Source organism: Etheostoma cragini, chromosome 16 (genome assembly GCF_013103735.1).
Source record: "Etheostoma cragini isolate CJK2018 chromosome 16, CSU_Ecrag_1.0, whole genome shotgun sequence".
NCBI classification, from domain to species: Eukaryota; Metazoa; Chordata; class Actinopteri; order Perciformes; family Percidae; genus Etheostoma; species Etheostoma cragini.
This window is the reverse complement of record NC_048422.1, coordinates 8,217,686-8,228,720: the sequence shown is the minus strand read 5'-3', so window position 1 is coordinate 8,228,720 and position 11,035 is coordinate 8,217,686. Positions and strand designations below refer to the sequence as shown.

The 11,035-nt window shown below is 42.0% G+C and overlaps 2 protein-coding genes and 1 long non-coding RNA gene across 6 annotated transcripts; 2 read left to right on the top strand and 1 right to left on the bottom strand.

The window, feature by feature from the left end:
• The first annotated feature begins 239 nt into the window (after nt 1–239).
• On the top strand, nt 240–3,497 carry LOC117959682 (phospholipase A2-like). 3 transcript variants are annotated; one of them, XM_034896961.1, is made up of 5 exons: nt 240–305; nt 419–566; nt 667–800; nt 1,268–1,379; nt 3,414–3,497. In XM_034896961.1, exons 1-5 carry the CDS (start codon nt 257–259, stop codon nt 3,418–3,420), a joined length of 450 nt encoding a protein of 149 aa, XP_034752852.1. In that variant the 5' UTR covers nt 240–256; the 3' UTR covers nt 3,421–3,497. The 3 variants fall into 3 exon arrangements, with proteins under 3 accessions (XP_034752852.1, XP_034752851.1, XP_034752850.1); XM_034896960.1 differs by having other exon boundaries at nt 1,268–1,372; nt 3,407–3,496; XM_034896959.1 differs by lacking the exon at nt 3,414–3,497 and having other exon boundaries at nt 1,268–1,592.
• LOC117959683 lies at nt 2,549–3,193 on the top strand. Its single transcript, XR_004659993.1, has 3 exons — nt 2,549–2,680; nt 2,820–2,962; nt 3,060–3,193. It is a non-coding gene; the product is annotated as an uncharacterized LOC117959683 (long non-coding RNA).
• Nucleotides 3,498–8,313: 4,816 nt separating the features above from the next.
• On the bottom strand, nt 8,314–10,028 carry si:dkey-242g16.2 (uncharacterized protein LOC336380 homolog). 2 transcript variants are annotated; one of them, XM_034896915.1, is made up of 3 exons: nt 9,927–10,028; nt 9,725–9,810; nt 8,314–9,551 (listed from the first exon to the last, which is right to left on the bottom strand). In XM_034896915.1, the coding sequence occupies exons 2-3, from the start codon at nt 9,736–9,738 to the stop codon at nt 8,543–8,545; spliced, it is 1,023 nt and encodes a 340-aa protein (XP_034752806.1). In that variant the 5' UTR covers nt 9,739–9,810; nt 9,927–10,028; the 3' UTR covers nt 8,314–8,542. The 2 variants fall into 2 exon arrangements, with proteins under 2 accessions (XP_034752806.1, XP_034752807.1); XM_034896916.1 differs by having other exon boundaries at nt 9,725–9,789; nt 9,927–9,938.
• Between the last annotated feature and the right edge of the window lie 1,007 nt (nt 10,029–11,035).

The following is an 11,035-nucleotide window of genomic DNA, read 5'->3' as shown; positions in this document are numbered from 1 at the left end:
TAAATGAGTCTTCAACATAACTTCTGACCCTATTTATTAAATCTAGGAGCCCTAACCCACACATCAGGGAGTGTGGGAATTTGTACCTGCTTTAACATATGCTGGCTTGTGTTTGAATCTCAGAGTCAATGCGTTGTGAGGCGTGCAGCCCTGTGTAGCATAAACAGCTGACAGCACTTGCCAAGGTCTCCTACCACGTATAAAAGAGTGCCTGATGTTAGAGTGAGACCAACTCTGTGACTCTCTGACTTGCGATATGAACACCCTCCAGGCTCTGGTTCTCTTGGCCGCAGGCCTCTCTGTCGGTGAGTACTCAACAACAAAAGCTGTCCATTTGAACGCGTGGTAGTCGGGAATAGATGCAACCTCCAATAGAGTATAAATGGAATTCTGATTGCGTCTGATTGTTGTGTTTCAGCCCACTCATTGGACTACAAGGCACTCTCCCAGTTTAGAAAGATGATCCTGTGCGTGTTGCCTAATAGCTGGCCTGCTTTAGACTACGCCGACTACGGCTGCTACTGTGGAAAGGGAGGCTCTGGCACACCTGTGGATGATCTGGACAGGTCATATTTTGCTCACTCTGCTTCATAATCAGACGTCAGTTAAAAATACATAAAATAATTCTGTTTCAAAATTCATCTTGTTTGACTTTTTGACCCGTAGATGCTGCCAAGTGCATGACCAGTGTTACAACGATGCAATGCAACACCCTAAGTGCTGGCCCATCATCGACAACCCGTACACCGAGTATTATGACTACAGCTGCGACAAGGAAAACAAGAAAGTCACCTGTGGCAGTGAGTACCCTGATCACTTGATCTCATAAACTTCCATTTTATTTGCTTATGAAATTTGTGGATTTTTGTTACATTTCTATCAGTAAGTTAAGGCTGAGCAATATATCAATATTATATTGATTTGGGACTGTTCTAGCGGTTCTTTTACTTGCCTTTAACCACTTAGTCATTATTTCCATATTATTATTAAAGATTAATTATCTGAAATCTAATTGTGAAAATCCTAGCCCTTAAATATCGACATCGAGGTATTTTGTGAAAAATATGGTGATATCTGATTTTCTCCATATTGCTCAGCCCTACTTTTAGTCTAAGGTAATATACTGATCAGTGTTAAAGTATATACATGTTGATGTTCCTGTTATCATCAAATCAATACTATTCTCAGTTTTTTATTTCTATTTTTATTCATGGGAATGTTTGTGGGCCTTTTTGGTTATCACAAAGTGCTGCTTTATCTCCCACAGACAAAAACAACGAATGCGAGATGTTCATCTGCGAGTGTGACAGGAAGGCTGCCGAGTGCTTTGGCGTGTCACCTTGGATCCCTGAACACGAGCACCTGCCCAGCGACCGCTGCCAGTAAAGTCCAAGCTACTGCAGTACATATGTGTTGATTATCCTCGGCATAGTTGAAATATTCACATATTGACCGTATACATTTTGCCCATGTATGTCTTATAGTAACTGTATGGGAGTCCACTGATATTAGCAACCCATAACCATCCATCATTCTTTTCATCTGCTGTTTTTTTGTTTGTTGCATTTGTAGTTTTGCAGCTATCCTGATAATAAACGCATTTTGATCTGCTTGTCACATACTACCTCACATGTTGTTTACAAATGGCCACATATTGAAAGGTTAGAATGTGAAATCCCATTGTCAATAAAAGGCGCTGTTATGTGTGTACAAATATGACACATTCTTTACAGCTAATGTATAGCCAATCTTTCTCCCCCTAGGTTGGCAGAATCATGACCCTTCCTCTGATTGGCTAGTAGTTGTTGCCTTCATTGGTTGGGTAGGTTACATTTAGGCATGAGGCGTGAGATTGGCTCACCACGGTATTCCTCCCTTAACCAATCAGAGGCAGAGGAGGATGGGTCATGCCTATGCTATCCTAGGAAAAGAGTAACGTACATGTGACCTTTGAACACTTTGCTCCCAACCTTTGAGGGCTTATTATGTAATCTCCATTCATATCACCACTGATTGTGTAGTCTGGGGTTTTCTATGTGTCTGTACACTTGGCAGAACGTTTTGACTAGCAGGTTTTATTATCTAATATACTATATCTCTATGTCTCTTTTTTATGATGGTTATGCACATATTTCTGTCTGCTTAATGATACTTTTCCCTTTATCATGTAGTCATACACACAGAGTTGACAAATGTCTTACAAGGGTTTCTCAAACTTTTCGGAGCCTTGAGTGTCATTGTGAATTTAAGCATTTCACACAAATATGAGATTAAGACTAGATAATCACTAAAATACCTCAATCAAGGCAGATGAGACATTTCAAACCTGTTAAATGAGTCTTGACCATAACTTGTGACCCTATTGGTATATCTTGGAGTCCTGACCCCAAAGCTGAGCAGCTCAAATCCAGATAGAACATCAAACACATGACTCAGGGTCCAGGGTTTCGAGAGTGTGAGAGTTTTAGCAGCTTTTACATATGCTGACTTGTGTTTGATTATCAGAATCCATGAGGCCCTGTGTGATATAAACAGCTGGCAGAGCACTTCCCAAGGTCTCATACTTGATATAAAAAGAGTGCCTGATGTGAGAGGGCCAGCTACTCTGTGACTTGCCCTTTGACTTACAGGATGAACACCCTCCAGGCTCTGGTTCTCTTGGCTTCAGGCCTCTCTGTTGGTTAGTACACATCAACAAATGCTGTCCATCTGTACGCACGGTGGCCATGAATAGATGCATCTTCCCATATAAACGGAATTCTGAATGCCTCTACTTGTTGTGTTTCAGCACAACAGGACTACAGTTGAGTGGCCTGTAGTCATTGGACTCCAGGCCACTCAACCAGTTTAGAAGGACAATCCTGTGTGTGATGCCTGATAGCTGGCCTGTTTAAGACTACGCCGACTACGGCTGCTACTGTGGAAAGGGAGGCTCCGGCACACCTGTGGATAACGTTGACAGGTGATATTTTGCTCAGCCTGCTTTATACTCAGACGTCATTTAAAAAAGAAAAAGAAAAAGAAAAAGAAAAACCTTTGTTTGACTTTTTTACTCGTAGGTGCTGCTAAGTGCATGATCAGTGTTTCAACGATGCAAAGCAACACTCTGAGTGCTGGCCCATCCTCGACAACCCGTACTCCGAGTTTTATGACTACAGCTGCAACAAGGCAAACAAGAAAGTCACCTTTAGCAGTGAGTACAGCGGAATAAAGGGATTATCCTTGTGATACAGTCAAACTGACATTATTGTCAGTTTCTTCAATTCCCAGGAATGTACGGGCCTTTTGGTAATCACAGAGTACTTTCTGCTTTATCTCCCTCAGACAAAAACAACAAATGCGAGACATCTGTGAGTGTGACAGGAAGACATGGAAGGGACAGGAAGGCATGACCACCAGCCCAGCAACCGCTGTCAGTAAAGATAGATCCCAAAAAGTGACAGATCAAGTGGTCAATTTATTGGCTCTAGACAAATATTCACCTTATACATTTACACTCTACATTTGAATGTATGTGTGTTTCTTTTGGGATATTTGTGGGACTCAGTTTGTCTATATGTATTTATGTTTGTGTTTGGTCTGAACCCCTTTTGTAATTTGTTGAGTTTTTATACGGACCTTGAGTCTGTAAATAAAGAAATATATTATATATACACATATACACATGGCCGTATCACAATGTCTGAATCTGCCGAATAACTTTTGTTGGGTTTGTTATGTTGTGTGAAGTAATTGTGATGATAAACACAGTTTGATCTCTTATTTTACCTCACATGCTGTTTTAACCATAGAGGGCACTGCAGTTCATTTTTTTTTCTTTCCTGGTATGCTGGAAGAAATTGGCACTAGTCTGCTGTAGCCTAGAGCAGACTCACAGCATTCGGTGCCTGTGTCAGCTGTCCTGGTAGGCTTTCTGTAAAAATCCCATATACTGTTTGTAATATAAAATACTTTTTTTTTGTCTACCTTCTGATTGGTTTGTAAGCAGCAGACTCTGTGTATAGTAAAACACGTACGTGGATGCTTTGAAACCTTGTAAACTTTCACAATTTCACAACTGAAATTGAAAAAAAAGCTGAATAGGTTGATCGCAAAAAACCTAAAGTGTAGAGATTAATTTCACCATTGTTTCAAAACTAATTTGAGAAACATTTCATTACATGTCCATTGGCTGATGCTTTTATCCAAAGCAGCTTATAATTGCTCCATATCAGAGGTCCCACACCTCTGGGGCAACTAGGGGTTAAGTGTCTCGCTCAGGGACACATTGGTTGATGTTTCGCAGTGGGACTTGATTCTGGGTCTCCCGCACCAAAGGCTTGTGTTATAGCCACTGTGCCATCACCTCGCCCCCAAACAGGGCCAAGGCTTTTTCAGAGTCTCTGACCAATACTGAGCTTGTCTTCAAACCAACCATGAAATGGTCACTTTTGTGAGTTTGGGGGAGGGTCACTCTAAACTGAGTATTAATTCAATCAGGAGAGACATCTTTTCAGATATTGTACAGCTAAAATAAAAATGTACAAAGTCTTTGGTGATTAGACTCCATTGCTATACAAATCTTTCGTATATCTATGTAAGGGTAGAGAACCATAAGACCCCCCGATGGAATCTAGACACCTGTGGTGGTGACAAAGGAGCCCGAAGACCAGACCCAAGGAGGCTCCGGACCGGTGAGCTGGAGTAGATGACTGGAGGTGGAAGGGGAGGTGGAGGGTTGAACTCTTTGCCTGCAATGACAGCTGAATGATAAAGGGAGAAACAATTATTTAAAGCAGGGTTGTGACTCTTTGATTGGCCCTTGCCATTGATTAACAATTCTGATTGGTTTGTCAAGAAGGATAACACTTCATAACAGCTGATTTGAGTTAGGTAGAGCATTGATTAAGAGTGAGGTCTTCCTGAAAGGATTTACGTTAAGATACATTTCAATCAGGAGAGACTAGTTGCAGACATTTAACAGTTATAAACAGCATGAGAAAATGTACATTTATTAGGATAACAGCTGAATTGATGTAGGAGTGCATCAATTAATAGTCAGGTCTTCCTCAAAGAATTTACGCCATCAGCCACTTTTGGCAAAAACAAGACAAACACAGTGTTGGGTAACAAACAGTCAATTTCCAACTGCTTTTGCATTGCTGGCACCACTGGTGGTTGTTCAACCGCTGGTTATTTTTACAATGTCTTCCTCTTTAAAGCTCCTAAACACAACTGATGAGTGCAAGTGACATTTTGGTTGCTTTTGAAGTTACAGTACTTGGCACCAGAATAAAACAATTTCCGGTCATTGCAGCCTAATGTCTTTAGTTTCAGCAAGCCACCACTGTTTGCTCCCAGTAGCTCACTCTTTGTGATCGCAGCTGTGGCCGCGGCCTACTGGAATCAGTCTTCAGGCCCTTGTGCAGACAGCACTGAGCATCAGCACTGTAAGCACCAGCAGCTGGTAGCTGACTGCTGGCCACAAGCCAGCTGTGGCTTCTGCTGGCTTAGAGATAAAATGAGAGAAATGACAAACGCAAAGCGCAAAACTACATGTTGACCACTGAAAAGCTTAAAAATGTAGCTATTCTGTTGTTGTGGTTGGTAGAAGTGGTTGAAGGCTCTGACACACCAACTCGACGGCCAAGCGTCGGCGGAAAAGGCAGCCGGACGGGCCAGTCTCATCAAGATGGTCAAAAAAGTGCCTCGGAACACACCAAAGCGACGCCGACTGGAACGTAGGTTCTGCTCGTGCGCATGTGATGCATCTCCATGACAGCAGGCAGCGCTAATCTACATTGTCACCCAAAAAATGAAAACAGGCAACACGTCACGTGGGTCTGGCTTCTGCAGAATTTCAAAACCGATCTTAATGTCGGCTCATTCCGGACACGATCTGCTATTTTATGAAAATAGTTCACCGAAATGCGTTTCTGAAAACACAGTTGTTGAATCTGTCATTTCCAGGTTAGCACTCCAACAATCAGTTTGGTCATTGAGTCCCGCCTTCTGCTTCAACATTTCAAATCGGCCGAAAATTTAAGCTGACAGCTGTTCTGACTGATGACAGCACAGAACACACCAAACGCACTACATGGTGTGCAAGAGGAGACATGTGGTCTAAAGTCAAAATTATTGAACATGATTTACACTTTGCCCAAAGAGGATTTCCCACTGTCTTCCAGACAAAATGACATCAGGTCTGAGCTGTGGTTGCGATTCTGCAGTGGAGTACATCCAAACTAAAAGCAGGAGATTGGTTTAACTTTTTTTATCTAAGTGTGGCTAGAGAGTCCGGTGACACCTGTCACGTGTTGACCTCTGTTACAAAGAAAATTCTTCCTGCCTGAAACACATGAACATGCCCAGGGTTGAAAATTCTCAGCAGCCACCAGCCAAATGCTGGCATTTATGCAAGTGGCTGCTAGATTTGCTTCACTCACAAGCAAAGAAAATAATAATCTATTGACTGGTTGGAACATTTTGGAATCCATCAGCCGTGGTGGCAAGTTGACAAACATATCTAAATTTCCAACCCTTGAACACCCCTCTCAGCTACAAAAGAATTGTAATTATTGCGACAAAGGCACTTCACCTTTTTGTGTTTTCAGTAAAAGGCTGCAGTCAGACCACATCAGGTGTTGTGGCACAAACAGCAGATTTATTTGAATGTGGGTAGTTTGTGTGAAATTACATGTTTTCTTTTTTTAAATTGTTCAATGCAGATGGACAATCACTCATAGGATCCAGCATACTAGCAGCATGGCTAAATGCTAGCACCGTGGGGAACACAAACGAGACACAAATGAGCCATTTAAGTCCCACACCGCTGCACAAGCCTGGTGTGAATGCAGCTCAACAATAGACTATCAGTATGCCCCTTTTCCTGCCAGTTTAAATATTTGTAAATGTTTTAATTAGCGTGATGACTTTTTTTTGTGTGACCGAACAGCATTTACTGAATTACATGCATACAACAAATGCATGTGATTTGTTCACCGGTGTCTGAGATCATGAACTTGATAAAATGTCCTGAATAAATAAAGCTTCATTAACATTAGAACCACAAAGTCCTTTAACATGTGAACAGTGGATTACTACACTTGAGATTATGGGCTGCCAAAAAGCTCTGTAATTTACTTTTACTGTAGCTGTGATAATGTGTCTAGTTCCATTGCTCTTTTTATCTTGTTATCATTGGATGTCGAGAGGGGAAAGATCTAACACCTGACACCAACCCGACACTGTTGAGTCTTATCAATAAATAAGTGCTCATAGAGTACAAGGTGTACCCATGTGGAAACTGTTTTCCAGTTGATGTCACTGTTATAATTCACAAAGGCGGTGGTCCTTTCATGACAACAGCCTGAAAGAAAAGAAAGTGAAGGACAGAGAAACGAGTCTAACAGCAAGGTGACTAAGAAGGATTGCAACAAGAGGAGCCTACAGAGTGACTGAGAGAACACTGTGGCTACAGCAGTATCTAATGAGGACTACACCCTTGCGTGTAAACACCAGCCCACACATTTATCCAAAGTACAGTACATGCTGGCTCCGAGGTTGACATGGTTACTTTGCTATATGCCGTACCAGTTTGGAACAGTACAAGAAATAACAATTACCAGCGTGTTGTTCCACCGTTTTACAGCAGGAAGCTGACTGTCTAGAACAGGCTGTCTCATGCAAACCATGTGTGCCCAGAAGATTTTTCAGTTTTTTGACTTACTACCAGACCCCTTAGAGAACTGAACACAATCAAACACTGACTCTGTTTACATTTCAACAGCATCTTTGTAATTATTTTTGGATTAATTTATGTATGCACGATGTTAACCACCTGCACCATAGCATATTCTTTTTACACATGTATTACCCAAAGTATTATCTGTATATAAATCCACTACAAGTACAATATATATCTACTCTTTGAGTCACAGGAATATTTTATCTGTGACATAACACATTGTTTTTACCCCTTTTAAATTTCTCTATTTTTTACTTATGCTTGTAATATGTGTGTATATGTTGTTAGGATTGGTACTTTTTTAAATTGCAACTAATTTAGTTACTTTGTTATGCAATCGCAATACAGGAATTCTCTTTTCTGTTCTGTCTGGTATGCATGACTCACAGGAAATCTGAGCCAAGAACAATAACGTCTGTGTGAAAGTAGATCATGATCATGCCCCAGCGGTGTCTCAATCAGGGCTTGTGTGTCATGCTACAATGCACAACAACACATTTCAAACTTTGAAGGTGCATTTAATAAAAGGGCATGTGTTGAATAATTAAGACTTCACTTCTACAGAGGGAAGAAAAGAGCAAGAAAAGCTTCTTTAAAAAAATGGATTTAATCAGAACAATAAGGCAGCATGTATTATTCACATTTCAGCAGGGTAGTTGAGCTAATATGGGTGAGCTGTTTCTGAACAGTAGGCTTTAGACCATCCAACAATGTCCATGCATCCATAAAAGCCCTAATTCTCTCTTAAATATTTCTTGACATAGTTACATTATTTACATATTTCATGGCTGTGTTGAGAGGGCTACTTTCAATGCTCTACTTTGTCAAACACAGGTTGTTCCGCTCTGTTCTGACTCTCCTCTGAAGCTGTAGATCAGCAGAGTTCTGCATCCTGGGGGACACATGTGAAGGCCAAGATGATGCCCGATGGTGTGAAAGTGTGGGGTAGCAATGGTAAGCGTTGCCTTGGTAACCATCTGATCCATCTTTTTCCACGCACACCCTGTAATTCTGCCCCATGTTGTCGTCCCAGTGCGGCGTCGAGCCAGGACCAGGCGTTAAGGACACACAAAACTCGACTCGCTCATTGGGGTCTATGTTCTTCGGTAAGCTTAAGTCAAAAGCAAAAACGTCCATGTCACAACCCCCGTAGCGCTGCTGCTGCAGGAATGTGCAGGGGATGTCATGGTGGCTCCGCCAAGAGTCAAAAGTCACCCTCACATGTACAGCCTTGTCGATACCGACATGGGAGACGCGCACTTTTCCACTCAAGGAGTGCTCGGAAACGTTGCATCTCTCCAACTGTACACGCATGTCTCGCAGACGTGCAAGGAAGGCTTTGAAGTCAAGCGCTGGCTGAGGGAAGCCAAGGCGCAATTTGTAGCGTTGCAGTTTGTTTGAGGTCAGCTGTTGGCCTTGCAGTTGGGCGAGGGAGGGTTTCATCACCAGAGTGGACGCAGGGGTAGAGACCTCAGGGATAAATAGCCTCACAGCAGTGAGGGCCAATCCTTTAGCGTCTGCAAAGATCACACGCTTCTTGCTCAGGCCACTGCTGTCCCTGCGGAAACAGCTCCGAGGTTCTGAGGACACAGGGGAGGAGGGCAGCGACGAGGATGAAGCGAAGGAGGAAGAGGAGGATGGGTGCGGTGATTGAAGGCCGGTCCTAGGCAGGCAGTTGGCCGGCTGATAACGACGCTGTGTGGGTTTCAGAGGAGACGTGGGCTGCAGCTGATAAAGGGGTTGACGCTTGCTGAGGCTCAGAAACATGGCGAGGTCAACTGGCATCACAGCTGGTGGTGGGTGACTCCCTAAGGCATGGAGAACTCTGAGAAGGAAGACAAGATGGGGTTGAAATGAGATCAAAAAGGCTGGACACATATTTCTCTTTCAGCATAATTCTGATTTCACCACTCTAATACCTTATAGGTATTTTTTTTTTTTTAATCAAATGCACAGTGTAGTTGCAGTAGAAGTCTGATTTAAAGCACCGTAGCTTACCTTGCACAATTCATTTCTACGGACGGTAGATGTAACACTGTAAGTATGTTGACTTCACTGGAGGGCTGCAGCAATTTCAAAATCACCTATACGCAGAAATCAGGGTTTAGTGAACACGTAAAACCTTTAAAAATTTAATTAAACCCCAATCAGATCCAATATTCACAATGTCTAGAAGAATTTCAAAGCAAAATCTACTCACAGGCTTGAGACCACAATGTGTTTCATCAAATCAACGATAGAGCAAAAAGAAAGAGGATCGTGGCTCTGGTCTGTCTCTGCTGTCTGTGGAGCCTACTGTGTGTGTGTGGAGTTTAGAAACGAGGCCATACTTCAGTAACACCCTGTGGGTAGCGTCCAGCCAATGAAGTGAAGCTCCTTTGTTTTTGTCCTGCCCCCAAAAACTGTTGCGTAGAAGGCCTCAAAGGCCTCTCCTTTCATGGAATTCTGCTGTGATGATCCAGCTGCTGAGATTTTGAACAAAGATAAACTTTCCTTTATCTAAATTTAGATAAAGACGTTGCCCCTAGTTCATAGTGGAACCTAATATAAATAATACAGTGGAACATATAAACACAGAAGTATGCAGGTTGGGACATGTATGTTTAAACATATGGGCCTAAAATACTTTAGGCCATAGCCGCTTGTGAAAATTAAGAATACAAAAATGGATAGCAGCTTTCAAATGACATTTTACTTCCTTTACCCAGTTTTAGATAAAGGTAGCTTGACAGCGCAAGGTAAAGGGATGGACCTCAAGAGAGAATTCTAATGCATAAAAAGAAATAGCCCAACATTAAGCAGTGATGTTGCTAAAGAAGAGAATGAGAATACTGTTCATTGTTAAAATAATGGTAAAATCTTCTTATCAAACTCTCAGAAAGAGAGCTAAAGGCAAAGTGTATTTCTTCAAATGCCAATTTGTGATTTATTTTAATATGTTGTACAAGTACAGTATGTCTCCTGTGTAACAGTTTCTACTGGCACATTGTGTTTTTGCTGAAAACAGGCTCAGGCCAGCCTGGGAGTCTTTGCTATGCTGCACCCCGGGTGTGACATTCCAATGTAGTAACAATAATGTTTAGTAACCAAGAGAGACTCCCACTACTTTTTAGGCGCTGTCTAAGGTGGTTTATAGAAACGGGTTTATTAATGACAGGCTCAAACTAAATCAAATTCTATGAATTGAAAGAGATCAAGTTCTTGTACAAAGGTTTGGGGTTCTGTCCAGAAACCGGGGCCCATCCTGTTCTTGACTGAAATGTTTCTTCTATCAAATTAGTTCAGGGGTGTTTTTTGAGCAGCTCATTG